General features: G+C 33.6%; 5 protein-coding genes across 5 annotated transcripts; all 5 read left to right on the plus strand.

Moving 5' to 3' along the window:
• The first annotated feature begins 873 nt into the window (after positions 1-873).
• LOC105802043 (transcription factor TCP14) lies at positions 874-2,596 on the plus strand. Its single transcript, XM_012633453.2, has one exon. It carries the CDS (start codon positions 1,189-1,191, stop codon positions 2,374-2,376), a length of 1,188 nt encoding a protein of 395 aa, XP_012488907.1. The 5' UTR covers positions 874-1,188; the 3' UTR covers positions 2,377-2,596.
• Positions 2,597-9,027: 6,431 nt separating this feature from the next.
• Positions 9,028-11,120, plus strand: LOC105802042 (transcription factor bHLH47). The gene is made up of 5 exons (XM_012633449.2): positions 9,028-9,169; positions 9,533-9,620; positions 10,005-10,120; positions 10,203-10,330; positions 10,489-11,120. The coding sequence occupies exons 2-5, from the start codon at positions 9,577-9,579 to the stop codon at positions 10,852-10,854; spliced, it is 654 nt and encodes a 217-aa protein (XP_012488903.1). The 5' UTR covers positions 9,028-9,169; positions 9,533-9,576; the 3' UTR covers positions 10,855-11,120.
• Positions 11,121-12,714: 1,594 nt separating this feature from the next.
• LOC105802041 (PH, RCC1 and FYVE domains-containing protein 1) lies at positions 12,715-20,402 on the plus strand. The gene is made up of 8 exons (XM_052623349.1): positions 12,715-12,914; positions 13,292-13,378; positions 14,593-14,682; positions 15,165-15,245; positions 15,986-16,165; positions 16,255-18,282; positions 18,881-19,027; positions 19,937-20,402. The coding sequence occupies exons 1-8, from the start codon at positions 12,867-12,869 to the stop codon at positions 19,988-19,990; spliced, it is 2,715 nt and encodes a 904-aa protein (XP_052479309.1). The 5' UTR covers positions 12,715-12,866; the 3' UTR covers positions 19,991-20,402.
• A 1,624-nt stretch (positions 20,403-22,026) lies between these two features.
• Positions 22,027-23,407, plus strand: LOC105802039 (40S ribosomal protein S9-2). The gene is made up of 3 exons (XM_012633440.2): positions 22,027-22,193; positions 22,497-22,878; positions 23,083-23,407. Exons 1-3 carry the CDS (start codon positions 22,166-22,168, stop codon positions 23,264-23,266), a joined length of 594 nt encoding a protein of 197 aa, XP_012488894.1. The 5' UTR covers positions 22,027-22,165; the 3' UTR covers positions 23,267-23,407.
• Positions 23,408-24,009: 602 nt separating this feature from the next.
• LOC105802038 (pectinesterase 3) lies at positions 24,010-25,043 on the plus strand. The gene has a single exon (XM_012633439.2). The coding sequence runs from the start codon at positions 24,133-24,135 to the stop codon at positions 24,853-24,855; it is 723 nt and encodes a 240-aa protein (XP_012488893.1). The 5' UTR covers positions 24,010-24,132; the 3' UTR covers positions 24,856-25,043.
• The last annotated feature ends 95 nt before the right edge of the window (positions 25,044-25,138 follow it).

Consider the following 25,138-nt stretch of genomic DNA (forward strand, 5'->3'; position numbering starts at 1 on the left):
ATTACACTAGTAATTAATTAATTATTAATTTGTCCTGGAAAATTTTAAATTAATAATGGTAAAATTACATTTTCATTTCTAAAAGAAGGTAAAATTTTTAATTTTGACTCGAGTTGAAAGGAAATTTGATTATAACATTCACTCCATCAAAGTTGAAATTAATGTGTTAATTGAAATCCTTAGCTATCCCAAAAAAAAGAAAAGAAAAGTTTTAACGGTTTACAGCATGTAAAAGGGAACTAAAATTAATCAAAGAAATGAAGATTTAAATATGAATTAAATGATAAAATTAAAGATTATTTCAAATTGGATTGATTTGTAAAATAAAAAAAATTAATGATTCGACTCTAAAAATATTGATAAAATTGGGAAGGGGGGAAAGCAAATTTGAGGAATCCCAAAGGCTCACACACAAACACACCCACTCTTCCCAGCAAAGGTGCAGAGGAAAGGCAAAAATGAAATGATTACATGAATGAGATGGGTCCCCATCTCATAATCTTCCTTCCTTCTCTCAATATATATATATATATATAAATTTGACTTGAAAAAACTGGGGCCCACCCATGGCCACCATTGTCTTTATGGATTCAATGATAAAAACAGCACCTCATGTGGAGTCTGAACCAAAGGCTCTGTCCTTCCATAATAAAAAAGCCTTCTCCTATTCATAACATCATACAATCAATTTAATTTTTATTTATTCAAGTTATCTGCCACTTCCAATTTCATATCAAAATAATAAAGAATATAGTAAACGGCCTTTACCATCCCTCCTAAGACATCAACAAAAGCCAATTCTTTTCTCTCTCTCTCTCTCTCTAAATTTAAAAAATGGAAAATAAAAAAAAAAAGAATTCTTTTTAAAGCTAACCCATATAATTCCTACTCATGATCTTTGTTCCTTAAAGCTTGCCCTCTTCCCTTATCATCACTTTCTTTTATTTATTTATCTATGAATCAAATATTCAAGAATTTCCAAAGAGAAAAAACCTAAATACCCCAAAAAAGTGATTCCAAAAGACTCTTCTAAACATTTAGTATGTAAAAACATTGATCCAAAAGACCCACCAAAAGATTAAAATTAAACACTATACACACTCATCCTCCCCATCACTCATCAAAAGATAAAGCAAAACCAAACAAAATAAAACCATTAGAGAAACAACTTACTACTTTGATGCTATCATGGAAGGAGGAGGCAGTGATGATCATCACCACCACCACCACAGCCACCACCATCACCACCAACAACCACTCCATCATCATCATCATCACCACCACCGCCCTACTTTCCCATTCCAATTACTAGAGAAGAAAGAAGAAGATAACCAACCTTGTTCCTCCTCTTCTTCCCTTCCTTTCCCTTCCCTACCGGTTTCATCTTCCTCGGCCGATCAACACACCTCGACTCGTTCCATTTCAACCCACCAGATCTCGCCGGAAACTTCCAAGACTGCACCGCCTAAACGTACTTCCACTAAAGACCGACACACCAAGGTAGATGGGCGTGGTCGTAGGATCCGCATGCCGGCTCTTTGTGCAGCTAGGGTTTTTCAGCTTACTCGCGAGTTGGGTCATAAATACGATGGTGAAACGATCGAGTGGTTGCTACAACAAGCTGAGCCGGCGGTGATCGCCGCTACGGGGACTGGTACCATCCCTGCAAACTTCACTTCCCTCAATATCTCACTCCGTAGCTCCGGTTCAAGCATGTCGGTTCCTTCTCAGCTTCGTTCCTCGGGTTTTAGCTCCAACTTTTCTATGCAACAACGTAGAAGCTTGTTCCCCGGAATCGGACTCGAAACGACGCCGACGCCGACGACGTTCCTTAACTTCCAATCTAGTAGTACTTCGTTGGGAATATCGGAAGAAGCCGAAGAAAGTAGTTTAGGAAGGAAACGAAGACCCGAACAAGATTTATCTTCACAACATCATCAAATGGGGAGTTACTTGTTGCAATCAAGCACCGGTACAATTCCGGCGAGTCACCACGGTCAAGTTCCGGCTAACTTTTGGATGGTAACTAATTCTAATAATCAAGTTATGAGTGGTGGTGACCCTATATGGACATTTCCTTCAGTTAATAACAGTGGTTTGTATAGGGGAACTATGTCTAGTGGGTTGCATTTCATGAACTTTCCAACACCAATGGCCTTGTTACCAGGCCAACAATTGGGTTCAAGCAGTAGCGGTGCCGATGGAGGCGGCGGCGGAGGTGGCAGTGGTGGAAGTAGTGGCATAAGTGAAGGACATTTAAATATGTTAGCTGGATTGAATCCTTATAGACAAGACTCCGGTGGCACCGGCGTTTCGGAATCTCAAGTGAGTGGCTCACATTCACACCACGGTGGTGGAGGTGGCAGCGATGAATGACGTGATTTACAAACCAATAGTGTCATTCTATCGTAGAGATGATGATGATGATCATCGAACAAAGCATCATCTTTGCTTTCTTTTGATCAAGTTGTGTAGTTTGATGTGTAACACACGTGAGGTTTGATTGCTCCTTTTAATTTTTTTTTCCCAAAAAAACATGAATTGAGTTTTTATTATACTAAAAAAAAAGAAATTAATTTTTTTTTGGTGTGATTAATATGAGTTCTTTTAGGGTTTGAGAAAAAAAAGGTAAGAGATAGACACTATTAACATTGCTATTGTGCCTGGTTTGGCTAAGAAAAAAAAACTCAGTTTTTGGGGTTTCTTATATTTTTATTTTGTTTACACAATATATTAATTTCATTTCATCATTTTGTTGGTGCATTTTCAATTTTTCTTTCTTTTTAGCAGAGGATTCATTGCATGAGATATGGATACATGAATTTAGGTTAAAATATTTGAGAAATCGTTTTAGTATCTTTTACATTGGGATTAATTGTTATTTTAGCATCTTCTAAACGTAAATAGTTTAATTTAGTCCTTTTATCTTATTTTAAATTAAAAAAAATTATATTTTCGATATAATATTTAAGTAGTTTTAAGACAAAATTTTTAGTTTTGACTCAGCGCTTTAATCACATAATTTTTAGCTTCGTCCGTGCTTCTTCCCACAACCCAACCCATCCTTAGCTTAGAACAAAGCACAAGCTTTAAGTGCACTTGAACTTAATGATGGATGGGGAACTCCCTAAATGAATCATAATAGAAGTAAATTGATGATTTTTTTTCTCCCTATTTGGGGGGTGAAGAAAAAAGGGACATAAAGTTTTATGTAGTGTAGTTGTGAGAAAGAACACAGTGAAAGAGATGAAACAGTGTTTTAGTACATGTCTCACTGGGTCAACAACCTTTATTTTTTTATTTGTGGTTTTGCCATGGCATTGCTTTCATTTTCAGTGTAATCTGTGCCATGAATCTCAAGGTTTTTACTGCATCAATGATTAAGATGGTTAAGAGAGAGAGAGGGAGGGAGGGAGGGAAGGGGCTATGTTATCAATTCCAGGTGTTGGGGTCAGCAAAGTGGAACCCCCAGTTTGCTGTTCATTGCTCCAAAACCAAAACCCAATGTACACTCACTGACACCACAGGTGGATCATTCCTCTCTTTTTTAAGAAAAAAGAAAAGGAAAAGGAAAAGAGAGTTTTTTATTTTATTTTATTTTTTTGTTGGCACCGTAGAGATCGGTGGTGTGTGTTTCTTGAGTGACCCTACTTTGTAAACAAAGTAACCCTTCATTTTATTTTTTCCAGGCTATTCACCTTTGAATGATTGGATTTCATCAACAGTAACTGTTTTCCTTTTTTCCTTTTAACATAAAAAAATGTGGAATATAGTAACTTTTATTTTTTCTTCTTCTATTTTTTGTGAGTTAGCGTTATAAGTTGACACTATACAGGATAATCTTTTTTCGATAATTAATTTTTATATTTTGAAATTAAAAAAAAGTAAAAAATATGATTTGATAATTTCTTTTAATGCGTTATGTTAGACCCTATCGCTTTTTTCACTTTAATTCTTAATTTTTTTACCCCTACTAATACTTAAATCTCGATTTTTTTAGGTGACCAAAATGAAAGTGTAAACACGTACGATATGGCATGTACAGTCAACCTCCGTTAAAAAATTAACACTTGAATAACTAAAATAAAATTTCTTTGTAGCATCCCATTATCCTCCATCTTCATTATTATTTAAAAAGAAAACAAATTATGTGTTTAATTTTTTTATCATTTAGCTAAATTTTGTTTAAAAACACTGTTTTTTTATCAATTAAGCTAACATTTACACCAAAAAAAAACAATCATACTTAATATAGTAAATGGATTTCCAAACCTCATAAATCCTTCCATGTATTTTCACAAAATCCTCTGTAAGTAACAAAAATATGTTGGAATGACTGACACTATTATCCTACAAAATATCCCATTTTTGTTTAAATAAATAAACCAAAAAGCCATATAAATGTAAGTATTCTTTTTTAATTTATAAAACATTTATTAAAAATAAATACAATTAAATTCGTTTTATTGAAATGATCGACAACAAATAGAGTTATGAACAGTAAATGCGTAAACATAAATCCAATAATTTTAATGTCTGATTAAAGACAATCAAATTGTGCAAGTAGTTTTTGTTTTTATTGGTTTTGTCGTGATGTGTTAATGCAAAAGCTCAACAGACTTAAATCCAAAATTAATGAAAGCTACTGCTATTATTAGCCCACTACTTTGATGAGGAGATTAATTAAATCATTACACCATATAGGTTATTATTAGGAAGATAAAGTAAAAAAGATGATGATTTCTTTAATATAATATACCATATATGTAGTGACACGTTAGCATTTATTTGAAAATATTTTTAAAATATGAAATTTATATTAATCTCTATCTTCACCTGCAAAATTCAACTTTGTATTATCATTTTTAGTACAATTATGGGAAAAACAGTTCCGAAATTCATTCTTTTTAATTAAAATAATAATTATTTTAATACACATGGATTAATTTATTTATTTTCTGAATAGAGAAATAGAATGCAATCTAATTTTCAGTACAAAAACCTTCATGGTACTTTTTTACAATTAGGAATAACCTTTTAACAAATTTTATATTTCTATCATCTTATATGCAGGAGTTTAGTCATTTTATTTTACAAATTTTAAAATTTAGGTCTAATTATTATTACTATTATTAATTTTTAATTATATACCTAATAAGTAAGTATTTTTTATTCTTAAAAATATAAAAAATGTATAACATATTTTAAAAATTAACTTTTATATTTTATTTATGTTATTTTTTATATCGTACCGTACCTTAAAATTTAAAAAATAATACATGGGAGCTTGTCAAAAATCCAAGCGGCATGATTAGACCGCCTCTTACTCTACCAATGTTTCCCAACAGCTACCCATTCCCCTTTTGGAGGTTGTTCAAGCATGTGGGTAAGTTCTTTCTGCTTTCAAATATAGCTGTTCATAGTATGGATCAATTTGAATAACTATTTAATTTTAGTGTACCGATCCATTCAAATAATAAATTGATAATATATAAATATTTTAAATTTATTATATTAATTTTCGATTAGTTGACAATAAATAAAATCTTTATCCAAACAAAACTCATGCGGAATTGAACGGGTCAAGAGGGCCATTTGACCTGTAAACCGATCTAATTGCAATTAGTGTTTTGGTGCTGGCTTAGTGGGGTGATAATAATCAACAGATTGTTCTAATTTTGGTCCATAAGGTCTCCTTAATGCCGGTTTTGATTTGAATGGCTTATTAGGGCCCATAAGATCTCTTAATCCTTCCATTATTTGATGGTTAGGGTTTATTTTTGGCCCTCGTTCTTTTTTCTTTTAGGTTTATGTTTAGTGTTCCTTTTTGGGAATAAATGGTAATAGTGTCTAATCACGCTAATTAAAATACTAATTAAATTTTTACCCAAAAAACTATTTAAAAATTACAATTTCTGAATTATTTTTAATTAAATAAAAATAATTCTTAATTCTTAATTGATCAGATTATAATATAGTTGAAACCATAAACTTGAGGAAAAATAAAATACAACCTGACAACAATAAAATAAGTGCTTTCATTGTAGGGACATTAACTTTTAGGTCCTACATTTGGCACTTAATTAGTGCTTCAAAATGGAAAAACCAAAAAAAAAAAAAACAACCAAAGAGTCTAATTTTATATATATATATATATATATCACTTCAACCCAACCATGTGACTATGAAAAAATTACAGATACATGAAATATAATATTTTCGTAAAAACATTTTCAAAATATATTATTTTGTATATTTTTTGTCATGTGGTATTTAATATTATTTTCTTTCAATACATATACCCAGTAAATTTTTTTATTTTCCCCAATTTTTGGATATATATAAAAAAGAAGACAATTCACGTGATGTAAAGTAAGAATGAAAAGGGGAAGGTGGCAAAAAGTAAAACCCATGTTAATCGAGTTCCAATTTGCATGTGTAATGTTTGTTTGCTTCCTGTTGCCACCAATACCCAATATTGATTCACAAAATCTATGATTTTAAATATTGAAAACACCCTCACAATATATATATGTGTGTGCGCAAATTAAAGTAGGAAAAGAACCATAGAAATATCTAAAATTCAAACTTTTTTACTTTAAAAAGATGATGTTTTCTATTTTCGAAACTCATTTTCCAAAACAATTACTAATTACAATACAATCACAATATAGTATAATAAATTCCCGATTAATTAAAATTAAAATTAATTTAATATAAAACACAAAAAAAAGGGATTTAAATTCAAAATAATATAATAAAAAAACTCACAAGGTATTTACACAAATTGAGACTTCACATAATTCTTTTTAAAATTTTTATTATTAAATGTGGGCTCGGATAAGAGCAACCTGATTATATAATTAAAGTATTTCCTTTGTTGATTATATATAGCCCAAAAGCACGAGCACTTTCAGTGTTTGGGCCTTTGGGCTGTATCCTGAATGCTAGGTCAACTTTTTTTTTTATTTACGTGGTATTATTAGTTGAGTTATTTGAATGGGCCAAGCCCACTCAAATATTATATTAATATTTTTATCTAATTCTAATTTATTAAGTAAATGAATTATTTGAGAACGTGGAGCCCAACTCGAAAATTTTTTAAAAGCGAGTTGCGATTCAACTCGAGGGGAATGCATTGTGGTTATACATTTCAGGCCCGATCCAACCTTTTCACTCAACTAAACTAAAAAATATAAATATTTACAAAAAATAGTCAAATTTAAAATTTATAACGAAAATGACCTAAAATCTACAATGTAAACTGGTGTCGGCACCTTGATGGCCGACACTTACCCCATCATTGTGTAATTATTCACTACTGATTGCCATGAAATTAATTTCTTTTATGCCAACACCGTAATAACCTGCACCAATATGTATTTTTTCATTCTCTTTTACAAAATACGTATTTCTTAGGATATAAAATAATATTTTTTAAATTATGTGTCTTTGCTATCGTATTTGATTTTTTTTTCTCAGGTTTTATTTTGGTATCGGGCTTCTCTCTGCCAGCATTGAAATTTTTTTTGGTTGTTTTTCGAAATAAATTGATTTAAATAAGGGTATGGAGAACGCATAAAAAAAATTAAAAAGAGAAAAAGAAATACTTATAATGGTTTACCTGCTTTAAAAAATGAAATGCCAAAGAAAGACTTTCTCCATGCCCCTGTTTAAATCAATTTTTTCGAAAAACAACCAATTCTTTTTCGGTGTCTGGAGGGAGAAGCTTGACACCAAAATAAAACTTGAAAAAAAATTCAAATACGATATCAGTGCCGGCAATAGGGACGTCGACACCTATTAAAAGTATATTTTTTCTATCCTGAGAAATACATTTATTTTGCAAAAGGAGAATGAAAAAATACATATCAATATCGGTCACGATAGTGCCGGCATTAATTTTTTTTTTAAAAAAAAAATTTCAGGCCAATCAGCAGGGAATAATTACACAATGATGGGGGTGGGTGTTGGCCATCAAGGTGTTGGCACCGATTGACACTATAAGTTTTAGGTAATTTTCGTTATAGTTTTTAAATCAGAGTCATTTTCGTAAATATTTATATTTTGGGGTTTAGTTGGATAAAAGGGCCTATATTTTACCACACATTGTTTACATGCTTATATATTTTGGTTAAATATGTGACAAGTTCTTATATTCTTTGAAAATTTAGAATTTGGTCTATTTACTCTTCAAATTTTAAAATTCAGATTTAACTGTTAAAGATATTAAAATTATTTATTTAGAATTAAGCGAGTTTTTTTAAATTTCAAAATGTAACACAATTAATTTAAAAAGAAATTAACATAGTTAGTAATTTAATTTGAATTTTAAAATTTAGAAAGTAAATTAACTAAATTTCTGAAAAGTAAAAAACTGATGACATATTTTATAAGATGTTGTAGGTATATATTATAATTTTAAAAGGGATAATGAGAAAAAAAAGATTTCTATATTTTAATGAAATTATCAATGTGATACTTCTACTTTTAATGCCAAAAATATTTGTCTTCAACCTAGCCTTTATCTCCAGCGATGTCGTTAAGAAAATACAAATGAAGCTCGTGGAAGGCACACGCCACTTTGCGAAACTATCCAATGCTAGAAGTGATGTATTGTTCAGTTTGGATTGGACATTCAACCACGTCTGCTATGCTATGCTATCTTATGCCCACCACGCGCGTCCTTTTCTTTATTTTTTCAATTTTATCACTTCCGTAATTATACTTTGAACCCTACCAATTAAATCATTATTAAGAAAACGATAAAAACTCATCCATGACTAATATTGTAATTTTAATAAAATATATTTTTATATAATACATTCTCTTATATAAATTTCCTTTTTTTCTTTTAATAAAAATCAAATTTGAGGTGTGAAACTGGAAAGCATATGGAACAAGCAGAATGGCACATAGCAAAAAGAAAGCCGACAAAAACTAAAAGCAAACAAGCACGTGTCCATTCCACGTGTTTTGTCTCGATTCACCAATGATCAGTTGCTAGCCACGCGCCTCCCTGTGTACTCTTTTCTCCCGCCACACTCTTTCTCCCCCCTAAAATACACTACCTTTTTTTTTAATCAAAGCTTTTATTTTTATTTTCAACTTTCTAATCTTCTTCTCAGTTGAAACACCACCGCCCATCATCTTTTGTTTTCTTTCGAAGGTTGGTTCACAAATCACAATCTCTGTCTTTGATCTTGAACCGTGTTTTTGATGGGACTTTTCTATATTTTGATCTGGGTTCTTTATTTTGATGCATCGAGATAGATGATTTTTGAAGTTTTCCCTTTTTCTTTTTGGTTCTGAATCTTATCTGTGTTTGATCCAAATTTTCAGTAAAATTAGATGGGGCAAATATGGGTGCGTGTGTGTGTGTGTGTTTTTTTTTGGGAAATTTGTGTTTGGTTCCTTTGAATACCCAATTTCTGTAGTTTAATTTGTGTTGTGGTGGTCTGATTTATTGATTTAGTTCTATGAGTCATCAATGGAGGAGACTCTGAATTGTTAATTTTGTTGGTGTTTGTAGGAAAATTTTGGGTTTTTTTTTTCTTTCTAACTAATTAAACAAACATGGGCTCTGAGACAAATGCAGCAGTGAAGACATCTGTTGGCAGGTTAGTGTTTCAATATCTTAGGAGCTTTAGTTACCTCTAGCTTCTGTAATTTTCTGGTTTGTGTCTGAATTCATTTCATGGCTTAGGTTGATGTTTGAATTCGTGTCCGATATGACATACATCCCCTTATTCGATACTCACATCTGAGTTTGAGTAACATAGGTTGCGAGTCAGCCCCTTAACTCATTGTAGTTGTTGGTTTCACGTAATCCATCAATTTCTAACATTGATATATTCTCTGAGGTTCTGAGGTTATCAATGTGCAATTAAGCATATTCAGACGTATCTAGTTCTGGTGGCAATGAAAATGTGCAAATCTTAAATTGCCAAATTTGTCAAAGAATGAGGTAGTTTGGCTTTGTCTGAAAACCGATTTCGATGCAGGTCTTGTGTTCCGAAGACGAAGGGAAAGGTTCCTAAAAGAGTTCACAAAGCTGAGAGGGAGAAGCTCAAGCGTGAGCATTTGAATGAGCTCTTCCTTGACCTGGCAAATGCTCTCGGTAATGTCCCAAGTCCGGCTTTAATTTATATAGATGATCAGCTCGGGTTTCGGTTTGTAAAATCGGTTATTTTCGTGTACAGATCCGAATCAGCCGAACAATGGGAAGGCCTCTATTCTTTGTGAAGCAACTCGACTATTAAAGGAGTTGTTCGGTCAAATCGAGTCCCTCAAAAAGGAAAACGCTTCTTTGGTATCTGAATCTCACTATGTAAGACTCTTGATCCTTGTCTTTGATAATTTTGCTGAATCTTAATCGGGAGTGAATGTTGGATGCCCTTGCTATATGTCCGTGTTTTGAATATATGTATATATGTAATGAAGTGTCGGAGTAACATAGTATTGTGTTCTTGTCTGAAACGTCAACAGGTGAACGTCGAGAAGAATGAGCTGCAGGAGGAGAATTCCACCCTGGAAACTCAAATACGGGAGCTGAAAAGTGAGATCGGAACAAGGGTTGCTCAATGTAAACCCGACTTGAACGAACCTCCTCCATTGCCATCACAGTTTCATGGAGATCATCATCCCGGTTTGCCTGCTGTCGAACCTGTTCCGCAACAACCATCGGCTCTCCTTGTTGTTCCAATTCATCCCGATATTCAGACTTATCCGACGCCCGATTCGGGCACACAACAACAACCTGCCCCTAAAACGAACTGTGTTGTCAGTAAACCACATGCTCGATATCCGACCCCAGCAGATTCATGGCCTTCCCAACTTCTTGGGAAGCAATAATGACTAACAAAAGTTGAGGGTGGAAACCCAAGCCAACTTGTAAATTTCACTGCAAAATTCTGGACTTCCTTTTTTTTCTTTTGGGGGCTTTCGATTTAAAATTAGGAAGGGCAAACCCATTGTAAAAAATAGCATGTTTTTGATGTGCATGGGGATGAGTTAATAACTGAGATCCATTTAGCTGCCTTTGCTTCGTTAGTTATTGATTATATTTCTACTTTGGCTGGAACAACCACCTAATCAAATTCATCCTTGGTTAATTTTAAGTCACTCTATTTTTATTTTAGAAATTTAATTTTTTTACTTTTCAGATTTCAAACTTAAATTTATTTATAATTTTAAAAATATATTGTAATGAAAATAAAGAGACTGAATTCTTCCTAAAAATAAAAATACCAACTTGTGAAAGTACGTAAATTTATGATGCATTTTAACCTTATTTTAATAAATGACCATTTAAGTGCATATTTTTCGTAAGAGTAGCTGTTTCTTTATTGAGAGTAGGAGATAGGTCACACAGTTTTAATGATTATACTCTTTATAAATTTAAAATTTAGTCTATCTATTTTTAGATAACATTAATTTAAGTTCATTACAATAATTTTTAATTACACAGTTATCAAGTGAGTATTTTTTATTTCAAAATATCAAAACAAATTTAATAAAATAAAAAAATAAAAATATTAACAATTGGACAAAAATAAAATAAGAGAGTAAATTTCAAATCTACTGAAATTTTATCATGATATTTAACTTTTTTAAAGTATAGCTTAATGATATAACCATTTTTATAAATCTTGTGGGGGCATAAAGTGTTTTTTAAGACATTATTGTAAGTTTAAAATTCAAATATCGTTGTCGATTGATTTTTAATTCGATTGGTATGAACATTGTCGTCAATATAGAAGGATGTGAGTTTAATTGCATTGAAGCGCATTATGGGTTAAGGAGGGGCTACAATTAATTTTAAATATTGTATAAAAAGAGCGATATATATATATATATATATATATATATATATATAATATGTATAATCATTTGAGATAAAAAAGTAGTCATATTTAAGAAAAAATTATAATTAAATTATTACGAATTTGATAAAAATACATAAAATATAAAAATCCTTCTCAAAATAATACTTTAAATTTATTAACCTAAAATAGTATTTAAAAACCAATTCTTCATATAAAATAATAATTAAAAAAAAAAACAGTTAGAACAGTTAACCTCGGAGGAGGGAAAATAAAATGTAGCAAAAAGAAAGCTGGCGCTAATTTCCTTCCCTTCAATGCTCTTGTTTCTCATGTATATAAATTTTTTTTTTAATTTGAAAGAAAAAGAAAAGAAAGTAATCAAATCTTTTAATGCCGTTTGATTCGTTAGTGTTGTTTTTTTTGCTCATCACGGTTGATTCGTTTGTGATCCTTGATTCTAAAGTTTAAGATTTAAATCCAATTTTGATTCGTCAAATTTATTGGCCTTTTAATTGCCGATTTGTGGATGTTAATTCGTATTCAGGTAACTATTTTTCGATTGAATGCTCATTTTTATTCAAGCTTAATGATGCATGATCTAATAGTTTATGCTGATTGAGTGAAATTTGAAAAAACAGTGAAGGAATTTTGGATGCTTAACTTCATTTGATACAGAAATTTGAAAGAAAATTTAATTATTAGGGTTGAGATTGCATCCGATTTATTTGTTTCTTTTGATGTGATTGCTTCAAATGCAGGTAAGACCAAATGAATAGATGTTGTGGTTCGGGATTTTTACAATTTATTACAATGCTTTTGGAAAATGATAGTGTCTCTAACTCAGTATTTTTGAGATAGGTTATTCTCATGAGGATACTGTCATTTGAGGCTTTCTCATAATGGAATAGTATGAACTGCATTCTGGTAGGAGACTCAAGGAAAGGTTTTATATGGGGCGGATACGGGGATTATTCTTTCGATATTTTCTAGGAGTTAGCTGTTGTTCTAAGCAAGGGTCGGACTTGATATCTTCAGGTGATGGCTGACCTCCAAAGGAATCGTCTTTCTGATAGGGAACATGAACAGGTATTCCATCTTTTCTCTCTACTTAACCTCTTTCTCGGCTTTTGTACATGAATCTTTTTTGATGTCAACTTGGTCCGAGTAATGAACTTTATTAGCTATGAATGTTGCAGAAAATTTGGTTTTAGGTCGATTCAGCAGTATGTGATATACAGCATTGACAGGAATCAGAATAGCCTTTTAATGTAGAATATTTTCTCTTCCAAGAATGAGATTATAGGTGTTATAGGCTGACTTACATGTCTTCAGATGATCTTTAGTTCCTGCCATTGTCTTCTTTTTTCTTTAGTTAAGAAGGTTGTCTCTTTGGAACTGAAAATCAAAAGGTTGTCTCTTCATGCTAATTAGTATATGTCATACTTTTGCGCCCTTTTCTGCAGGCCATTTCAACCCTTAAGAAAGGAATGTATCTGCTGAAGTATGGGCGATGGGGAAAGCCTAAATTTTGTCCATTCCGACTTTCAAATGTATGTTGCCTTGAATATCATACCATTAATTACTAATACTTTCCTTTGCTTAGAGTTTTCCATACTGAAATTGCATTGGATATCATGTCACCCTGAAAATTCTTAGTTACGAATTTTCCAGAAAATACTTCTTTTAATTTTCTTTTAAAGGGAATGTAATACAATAAGCAATGAATTAGTGATCATCAATATGCCATGCCATCTAAAGAGATGTAGCCCGCCTAGAAGTACCCTCTATCAAAGACCTTTTAAGTATGAGTAGATTGTGATCAGTTCATCTCCAAACCTAAAAAAAATTGCTCTTATGATTTTTCTTATACGAATTAAGTTATTTTCTAAATGAAAGATCAATAATAGATTTTGGGGCTATCATGGCTGGATTGTCCCATTGGTGATCTAAATATAACTTTTTCCTTAGGTTTCTCAACTGGAGTGACCACTCTGGAGTCTGGCATGTGCACATCTGCTTGAATCTGGTCCTTGTCTGCTTCTTTAAGCCTTGAACCATTTTCATTAAATTAGATGTCAGATAACCATTACCTCTTTCGAGCTCATATAAGAAGGTAAAAACCCAAAAATGAAACTGCTAGAATCAAGGAAGATTGCCATATCTAGCAACATTGCGATGGAGTTCTCTTAATCTGTGGAGCCTCAGAATGATAATATGGCTTCTCGAGTCTTTGAATTCATGTGAATACAAACCTAAAATATTTCTTCATGAAATGCTTGTGACTTTAACCTCTTTATTAATCTCATTTATTCTATTTCAGTTTGTATCATGAGATGTTTAAGGATTACGTAAAGAAGTGACAATGGATTAAAATTTTGTTAAGTTCAAAGGTTGGCAGAGAATCCAACTTTATGCCATTGTGTGCAATTCACTTGCTCTATACTTGGGATAGCTTTTGTTCTATATAATGTGAAACTGGACACTACTAGCAGTAATTGGAGCAAAAGAACTAATAGATATAACAAAATTTAAATATACGAGTTAAGTTAGATTGTTAGGAGGTTGTAAAACTAACACGTAGAATAATAGTGGATAGCAGTTTTATTTGTCTGTCTGTGAGGTTTTCCATCTCTCTGTCTTTGTTAAAGCAAATATTGCTATGTGAACTGAACGAGCTGTGCAAATCCAAGGAACCTTGGGCACAGAATTACAAATTGTTCAGTTAGGGTGATTATATTGATTTAAGATCATTTTTACCTGCCAGGATGAGAAATCGCTGATTTGGATTTCTGACAAAGCAGAGAAACAACTCAAACTAAGCCAAGTTTCAAGGATTGTATCAGGACAGCGTACTGTAAGTCTATATATCTGTCAATGCCTTGTGCAGTGAACAGTTACTTTTAGGTTCTCAATTTTAGCACATAATTTACCTAATCATAACAGTGTTTAATAAATAGTCACATACTAAACAAAAAGAGTTTTAATATATTCCTAAAATATCATCAAAATTTATGGAAAAAAAAAGACAATTGAAGCTACTGACTCTTTAGGAGCATCTAACCAATTGCACATTTTGCATGAAGAAATATCTTTTAATGCCTTGTGCTATAATTTCAGTGGATATAGAACAAGTTTAGGAGCTCCTAAAATCTAACAGATCCTATTTTGCTATATATATATATAGTTCATTATTGTAATCTGAGACATGTGGCTTATCTTCTTGAAATTCATTCGTTTAGACTAGTCTATGGAACAAAAAGGTGAAAAGAAAAAAAAGACTAGTGCAGTCTCAGCAAGAGGCAAAAGTCACAAAAGCTTTTCTGCATGGTTTTGCAGGCCGTGTTCCAGCGTAGCCCTCAGCCTGATAAAGAACATCAATCATTTTCTCTTATTTACAACAACGGATCCTTGGATTTGGTTCGTATTCTTTCTTGCTTTTGACCTGTTAACAAACATCCTCCTTTTAACTACAATTGCACTGTTTCTCAAATTTCCATTTCATTCTGTACCATCCAATACATTATACATGCATAGAAAGTGCATATTCATCCCATTCAAGCATTCTATATTTATTATTCTAGGCTCATAGCAAACTTGTTTTGAACCTATGAATTTTAAGATTTTATCTTCTGAATTTCTCTCTTGTTATTACTATTCTTGTTATGGTTTTTGGAATTTGCAGTTTCACTGCTGAATAGTTTAATATAATAGCAGTGTCGACTCAAGGCCTGTATAAAAAGTCAACCATTCTGTATCTTGTTTCTTAGCCCTCTTTCCCAAGCCATGGTTAGGATTGTGTGTAGAAAGGAGAGTTTAGTTTCTTGCTTTTTTATTCCTGTCCTTACCTTTTCTACTAGTAAGGACCAGAGGAAATTGTTGCTGTATTTTGCTAGCAGTTCAAGACTTCTAGAATTGTAAATTCTTGTTCACTTAGATTCGGGAATGATCATTGATTCCTTTCCTTTTCCTTTCTTGTTTTTATGGTTGGGAGAATATAAGAAGAAACTTCTCATGTTCATTGATTTAAAATTAGAACTCATCCAATTAATTTCTTTTTAATATAACATATAGTTTGGTTTTGAACATTGAGTATTTATTACCAAAATCTGAATCCCAATACATAAAAACCAACTCTAATTAATGGATAATGTCAATAGATATGCAAGGACAGAGATGAAGCTGAGATCTGGTTTACTGCTCTTAGGGTCTTAATTTCAGAAGGTGACAGCAGCAGGCGAAAAAGTGATGCAACAAGTGACAACACATCAACAGAAAGTCAATGTAGCTGTACTCAAAGAAATTCTATATCTAATGCGTCATCTGCAAGCAGTGACATTGTCAATAAGGTTTCCTACTATAGAGTGCCAGAAAATCCAATCATTTTCTGTTTTCTTTATTATATCTTTCCATCTTTTTCTTATTGTAGGATCCCAGAGATATCCAAATTGTTTCACTCCCGCATGAGAGCTCTCCACAGCGTAGACTGGGAAAAGCTTTTTCGGAGGTCTTAGCATACACTAGTATAATAAATAGCTTAACTCAGAAGGAGACAGTTGCCAATCATTTCAGTTCAGAATCATTGGGGGGGTTAGAGATCTCCTCTGTTTTTGATTCATTTAGAAGTAGTTTATCCAGTCGAGTGAGTTCATCCAGCCACAGATCTTCTTTGGAGGATTTTAATGCATTAGGTGGTGTTTTTATCTGGGGAGAAGGAACTGCTAACGGACTGCTTGGTGGCAGTCACAAAACTCAAACTACTGTTACCAGAATAGATGCACTTTCACCCAAGGCTCTTGAATCAACAGTGCTTCTGGATGCTCACAATATTTCTTGTGGGTATAAGCATGCTGTTTTAGTCACAAAACAGGGGCAGATCTTTAGTTGGGGTGAAGGAAGGGGTGGCAGGCTTGGGCATGGAGTTGAAGCTGATGTTTCTCAACCGAGGCTCATTGGTGCTCTTAGTGGGTCAGCTATTGGATTAGTTGCCTGTGGGGAATTTCATACCTGTGCTGTAACACTTTCAGGGGACCTTTATACCTGGGGTGATGGTTGTCATAATCTTGGTCTTCTAGGGCACGGTACTGAAGTTAGTAAGTGGATTCCTAAAATGGTAAGAGGTGATATTGAAGGTATGCGTGTGTCATATATCTCTTGTGGAGCTTGGCATACCGCTGCTGTTACATCGACAGGTAAATTATTCACATTTGGAGATGGAGCTTTTGGAGCTCTAGGCCATGGGGACCGTAGTAGCACAAGTTTACCTAGAGAAGTTCATGCTCTTAGAGGGCTACGAACGGTGAGGGCATCTTGTGGAGTTTGGCACACTGCTGCGGTTGTGGAAATGCCTCCTGAGTTATCTGGTGAGTTTTCATCTGGAAAGCTGGTCACCTGGGGTGATGGAGAGAAATGGCAGCTTGGACATGGTGATAAAGAACCCAGATTAGTTCCTTCTTTGGTAGCACTGTCAGGCACTACAAACTTTTCCCAAGTGGCTTGTGGCTACAGTATTACTGTTGCTCTAACTGACACTGGGAAAGTCTATTTCATGGGGAGTGATGGTCGTGGAAACCTTGGGAGCTCTGGATGTAGCAAGACTCCGACCTGCGTCAAAGGCAATATCAAAAACAGCCGAATTGAAGAGATAGCATGTGGTTCTTATCATATTGCTGTTCGTAGTTCGGATGCCAAGATTTACACCTGGGGAAAAGGTGCAAATGGTCAATTAGGTCATGGAGACAATGAAGACAGAAATATTCCCACTCTTGTTGAAGCTTTGAAAAACAAACAAGCAATGAGAGTGGTATGTGGCTCAAACTTCACTGCTGCCATTTGTCTTCATGACTGGGCACTAGGTGCCGATCATTTAAACTGTTCTGGGTGTCGAAATCCATTTACTTTCATCAGAAAGCGCCATAATTGTTACAACTGCGGGCTAGCCTTTTGTAAACCTTGTAGCAGTAAGAAATCTCTAAAAGCTGCTTTGGCTCCTAAGAAGAACAAGCCTTGTCGGGTCTGTGATGATTGTTTTTCCAAATTAAGTTGGAAAAAGGAGTCTCGATCAGCTCTTGAATCCGCTAAGAATTCAAGGGAAGTCATACATCTGAATGGTAATGAGTTAACAGACAAAGATATTATAAACCGAGCATCTTTTCCTAAACTAGCCAGGCTTCCGTCCTTTGATTCATTCAAGAGCCGCAATTGCAACCATGATAGAGGAGTATTTAAGTCGCAGTGTTACCCAAGCTTTTTATTAGGAAATTCTACGAGAAAATCAACTTCTGGTTTAAGAATGGTTTCTCGAGGATCATCCCCTCCTTCAAGGAAGTCGAGTCCAGTTTCTTCTTTTACAAGAAATTCAATCCATACTGATCTTGCAAATCGAGAATTACTTCTTGATGACTCAAAGCACTCAGTTGAGAGCCTCACTCAAGAGATAAGTTTATTAAGAACACAGGTAATTATAATGATAGATTAAGATACAAACTGCAACTTATATTTGAGAATTATATGCGAAAAAAGCATATCAAAGGAGATATGGTGATTAATTATGAACGCTTTAGGTATCTAGAAATTTCAATTTGCTTTCGCAGGTGTGTGCATGAATTTTTTGTTCATTTATCATTCCCTTACATATAGGGTCACCACTTTTATCCTTGATTTCTATTTATATATTTTATTCCATAAAGTAATTTCTCGAAACGTGCTCTCCTTTTTCTATTGTGAACTTTGATTCTTAATTAAGGAGTGCAGTGCCCATTCTAGAGTCATTGTTTGTTTCTGTACTTAAATATCTTAAAGAACATTCATCAGTTGCTAAAAAGAATTCTATTGTCAGAAAATAAAAATGAGGCATGGTACTAAACTATTGGTAATCAATAGACACCCTGCATAGGCTGCAGACATTCCTATGAGCTGAAAACATGGCAATTTGATTCAATATGAACTAAGGAGTGTCACTTACATATCTCGCAATTTATGTCAGGATGTTCTTCCATGCTCATGACAGGATACTATAGGTGCTGTAATTATGATGGTAATAATATGGCTTTCAGGTTGAGGATCTTACTGCCAAATCTCAAGTCCTAGAAGCAAAACTCGAAAGAACATCAAAGCGGTGGAAAGAGGCAATGGCTGCAGCAAGTGAGGAAGCTGAAAAGAACAAAGCTTCAAAGGAAGTAATCAGATCTCTAACAGCGCAGGTAAAAAAAAAATCTAGGTTTTGCTATTGTACAGATATATGAGCTTTAAACTGGACATAAGTTTATAGTTAAAAACCCAATCTTGAATTGAACTTGTTCACTTATTTAAGGCATAGTTGGTCAAAGGTTGGGAATAGAAATATGGAAGAAAGCTATGTTACTCAGACTCGAGTAAGATATGGGTATGTGGCTAACATTGGTACATGAGTGTTGGACATGGATACTCAAATGAAGAATAAGAGCAACATAGAAGAAAGTAAATGGAGAAACCATAGGATTCCATTGTACCAGAACACATACAAAGAATTCTATTATATCAAAGAAGTGGCATAAGCATGAAGGAACTTAGCACATTTGTTAGTAACGAGATACTTAGTCTCTTAATAATCTTTATGAACCGTGCATGGAAATCTACATGCACAGACCTTAGATATGTGGATTTTATTTACGCAACTATTGCCTTCTCAAAACCCTCGTAATAGAAGCTTTTATTTTAGGTTAGTAAGACAGTTCTACACTATGCATATATAACCACTCAAATGCTTAATTTGGAGAGGTTTCCAAGGAACAAGCACATTTATGAGCTAAAAGAATAAGAGCAGCAGGGAGGCCTCCACATAAGGTTCTTATGGACACTTGTGCATTCATGTAGTGTTCAAGTGTTTTGTGGTATTATAATTGTGTTTAAAGTATTTTATAGTTATATAAATTTTGATACGCTAGTAATTCATATTATATAAATTTTGAGACATTCATATATCCCTATTATTTTTCTCTATGTGGTGTGTAGCTAGGAATGAAAAATTGAAACAGAATTATGATGGAGAAGTGCTATGATTTAGTATTTTTGCCATCATTTCTATCCAATATAATACTACAATGGATTTGGTTAATGGTATTTTTTGACAGTTGAATCAAGGGCGTGGAAAAGGACCTGAACAATCAACTTTACCTAGGAACTGAGAGAGTTTCGGCTGCTGAACTCACGTTCTTGTTCAGATTCCAGAGTCCAGCCAATCTCCGAACACAAAGCCCTTTCAACATGCCTAGAATCTCGAGTGTGACAGGTTCGTACGGATATCACGGCATGGCCGAATAAACAGCAAAAAAGAGATTGGAGGACAAGTATTGGATAGTAAAATGCAGAACAGTTGGTTTTGAATACACGGGAGAGGAGGCATTGCCCTGAAAACCTGCAGTTGCAAGGGCAAAAATCCAGCCCCACTAGCATAGGATATACAGCTGATGCCTTATGATACAAAGTTGATGAAGAGAACATAGAAACTTCATATGTTTGATACATTTGATGAAGAATGTATTGACTTCCATTCCCATGTTGAATGCATATACAAAGCTAGTTTCACTTGGATAGCAAGCCATGCATTGCATCGATTTTTGCTTGATTTTCGAACTATTCTTTTTGGAGGTCTTTGGTGTTGTCTTTTATAGACACTGAAATTTTCACTTTTTTTTAAATGCTTTTAAAAAATTAAATTAAATTGAGTTCTTAAATTGGACGAAAGAGATGGAACACTTCAGAGGAAAGTAGGGGTGTGCATAATTCGGGTAAAACCAAAAAAATTCGGTTAACCGACCGAATTCGGTTAATCGGTCGGTTAACCGAATTTTTTCGTCGGGGTCGGTTAATTTTTTATGATTTTCGTTAACGGTTAATTCGGTTCGAAACCGGTCGGTTAACGAAAATTTTCGTTAACCGAAAAATTAATAAATAAAATTATCCAACCCAACCCAAACTCAATTACCCAACCCAATAAAACTAAAACTAAAGTTTACCCAATTACCCAATCCAATAAAACTAAAACTAAAAGACAACCCAATTTACTAAAGTCTAAAACCCAATTTACTTTAATAATTTATAAATTTTTTAAATTTTAAAAATAAAAATAAAAAATTCGGTAATTCGGTATTTTTCGTAATTCGTTAATTAGGTTAATTCGGTAATTCGGTAATTCGGATAATTCGGTAATTGGGTAATTTTAACCAAAAATAAAAAATACATAATTTTCGGTTAATTCGGTTAACCGACCTTATTAACCGAAAAAATTTCGGTTCGGTTAAATTTTTTTAAAAAAAAATCGGTTCGGTTAACGGTTAAAATTTTTGGAAGGTCGGTTAATTCGGTTATAGTAATTTCGGGTCGGTTAACCGGTCGGTTAACCGAATGAACACCCCTAGAGGAAAGAAAAGTGAATGTTTTTTTTATTTTAAAAAACATAATTTATGTGGTATTCCTTCATGTAATATTTTATACTATTATAATTAAAAATTGAAATAATAATATTAATTTTATTATTAAAATAATAATTCAACTTGGATTGAATTAGTATGAATCTTATTTGAGTAAATTGAACTTAATAAATATGACGAGTAAGCTCTCGACAAATCTATTTGGAGTAGCACTAGAAAAAAGAAGGGTATTTTTGGTTTTCGAAATTATTTTTGTTTTTATTATTTAGTACCTTTCATGTCCATTTTGAAATCAAAGTTTGATTTTTATTTTCATTTTAAAGAAATGATTCATTTTCTATTTTTATAAATTGAAAAACAAATTTGATAAATGAAATAAAATTTGTTTTCGATAACAAAAATATTAAAAACATGTTTAATATACTATTATCTTATAATAAAAACATAAGAAATAAAATAAAATTACTATATTATATAATTAAAATTTAGGTAAGATATTTTAATATTTAAAATTGCTAAAAAATAAATTTGTTTGCATTTGAATGAATTTAAATTAGTGCCAATTCATTTACTTGAATTTAAATTTTAAAATATTTTTTAATTTTTTCAATTTTAAAAACATTTTAAGTAAAAGCGTCGGAGACAATATCTTTTAAAAAATTCACATATTTTTAATAAAATTTTCAATATATTCTCATTTTTATCGTGAAGATGATTTAAACACAAACTTTGGGCTTTTTAACTCTTTAGTCTTTATTTGGGCCTAAGTAGCTCATATCCCTTTGTTTAGCAACAGCAAATTTTCAGTTCTAAGGCTTTATCATATTTTTTAGGGTTTGCTTTATAAAACCCATTTGCAACCCTACCGTTGGTTGATGAAAGCAGCAAAGTCACTGTGTTAAAGAGAAACGGCGCCTCCGCCCTACAACAATGGTTCACGTCTCCTTTTACCGCAACTGTAAGCTCTCACTACCCCTTTTTTTCTATGACAAATATTTCTTTTAACTTTGATCTGCTCTGGTATTTTCCATAGGTCTTATGTTAATCTTTTTTGTCCTAATGCATTGTTGGGTTTTCTTGTTTTGATGAAATAGAAATTGGGTTTTTGTTTGTTTGTGGTTTTAGTTAGATTTGCATAGTGAATTGAGGGGTTGAGTGGATGAAGATCTAGGGTTTCTTAGGTGGTTGTGATTTGTTTGGGTAAATGATTTTTAGGATTATGATTTGTTCCCCGCTATGTGAAATTATGAATGATAAACAGATGGGAAGACATTTAAGAAGCCTCGTCGTCCTTATGAAAAAGAACGATTGGATGCTGAGTTGAGGCTGGTGGGAGAGTACGGGCTGCGATGCAAGAGGGAACTCTGGAGAGTTCAGTATGCTTTAAGCCGAATCAGAAATGCTGCTAGGGATCTATTGACCCTCGATGAGAAGAACCCGCGTCGGATCTTTGAGGGTGAAGCCCTTCTTCGCCGGATGAATCGATACGGACTATTGGATGAGAGCCAGAACAAGCTTGATTATGTCTTGGCGTTGACGGTGGAGAACTTCCTCGAACGTCGCCTTCAAACTCTCGTGTTCAAGACTGGTATGGCTAAATCTATCCACCATGCCCGAGTTCTCATCAGGCAGAGGCATATCAGGTATTGATCTTTACTTGCTAATGTAAAATAATATGATTTTGTAGCTAAATATAGGTTATTTATTACATCATTACATATAGGAAACACTCGCACCCAAGTTTAGTAACGTAGTTGTTTGGTGTCTGACATTGGGATCATGTATGACTGGCATAATTATCATTTTGCCTATCGATACTCAGCTCGGTTTCTTCTGGTTGTGTACAGGGTTGGAAGGCAGGTAGTCAACATTCCATCATTCATGGTGAGGGTTGATTCACAAAAGCACATTGATTTCTCGCTGACTAGTCCGTTTGGCGGTGGACGTCCCGGAAGAGTGAAGAGAAAGAACCAAAGGGCAGCTGCCAAGAAGGCTGCTGGTGGAGATGGAGATGAAGAAGATGAAGAGTAAGGTGATTGGGGTTCTTGATCTTTTTTTACTTTTACATGATTTAGAAAAATGATGTCTTGGTGTTTATTTTGGATTGATAATATTTTTGGACATTGTTAGAATTTTGTTTAGTTTCCAAGAAAATGAGTTTACTTTTCTTTATTATTTTTTTCCTGATATGAAATTACCTTCAGTTTTTTTAGTATTAATAAAAGCTTATATTACAATTTAAGGGATGATTATAATTGAATAGAAACTAGTGTTTAATATTTGGTTCATAAATTAAAAAATTAAATTAATTTTTATTTATTATATCATTAAAAAAATTATAACTTTTTTAAATATTAGTAAAACTATCTTTAAAAATAAAAATAGATCAAATCGATGGAATTCGATTGACCACAATATGATTGCAAAGTTCAAAATCTGCGCAAATGTACACAGATTAGTTTGTAAACGGCACGGCTGCTGCCTGCTGGAATAAAATCCGCGTCCATTGAAAAGTCAACGCAATAATAAGGGCTAATATACTAGTTGGTACCTAAGATTGGTTTTAATATTTAATTTAGTACTTGAGTTTCTTTTTGCAATGTTCAAGTTGGTATTCAAGTCAAATGACACAACGAAAGTTTAACTCAAGGACTTAGCTAAAAAAACTTAGGTACCACAGTGAATAATAAAATAAATTTAGATACCAATTAGAAAAATAATCTCCAGTATCAAATTGAATACAAAATTGTATATTAGCCTTAATCATGAAAATTGGAAAAGTTTGCTTCATATACTTTTTCCTGCAAGCCTCCGCATCCACCCCATCTCTCCTCACACAATACCTTTAAACCAAAACCCCCAAAACCCGTTAACCTATTCGACGATTCAACTCAACAATGGAATCCGTTAACTTCTTCAAAGGCTATGGCAAACTAAGCCACCTCGAAAGCCAAAACCCTCGCCGAAGATCTGCCTCAGCCGCCATCACCATCTCTGCTATCCTCCTCTTCACTTTAGTCATCGGCTTCACCCTTGCTGCCTTGTTGCTGCAACCCATCAATGACAAAGATCCCACCGACTCGGCCTCCGCCTCTTCTTTATCTTCCAACTTGGTTGAGTCTATCAAGACCATCTGCAACGTGACTCGGTACCCTGACTCATGTTTCACCGCTCTATCTTCTCTGAACGCCTCTACAAAACCTGACCTAGAGGCCTTCCTTGACCTCTCTCTCCAAGTAGCCATCACCCATCTCTCCGACCTCTCTTCCTCATTCAAGTCCCTCAACGATCTCCACTCTCAGCCTGCTTTAAAAGACTGCTTGACCCTGTTTGATGACGCCCTCAGTCGACTCAACGACTCAGTGTCTGCCATGAAGGTGGGTACCGGGAAGGAGCTTGTGTTGACTAAGGAGAAGATCAGTGATATCCAGACTTGGATCAGTGCTGCAATGACTGATCAGGACACGTGTAATGATGGGTTAGAAGAGATGGGATGGACGGCTGCTGATGAAGTCGTAAAATCTCAATCCCAAAGCTGTAAAGAGTCGATTAGTAATAGTTTGGCCATTGTTGCTAATATGCAGAATCTTCTACAAAAGTGTGGTCGCACCATGCACTGAAATGTTATTTGGGTTTGAATTCCATGTATTCATGTAGAGAGGGCTCTTGTTTTGTTGTTCTGTAAGGTGGTCCAAATATAAATGTGTAAATTTTACAGTTTGAAAAGATTGTATGCAATCCCAAATTGTGTATTGTGTTCACAATATACTGTTTAAATAATGGTTAATAGGAATCGATTGTGAAGTAATGTTTACTGTTTCAATGTATGTGATGAAAGCCAGCAGCTGTGGAATTTTTGGTAAAAAAAAAAAGAAACAAAAGCAAATCCAGTATTGTGTGTGA

Source organism: Gossypium raimondii, chromosome 11, assembly GCF_025698545.1.
Source record: "Gossypium raimondii isolate GPD5lz chromosome 11, ASM2569854v1, whole genome shotgun sequence".
Taxonomy (NCBI): Eukaryota; Viridiplantae; Streptophyta; class Magnoliopsida; order Malvales; family Malvaceae; genus Gossypium; species Gossypium raimondii.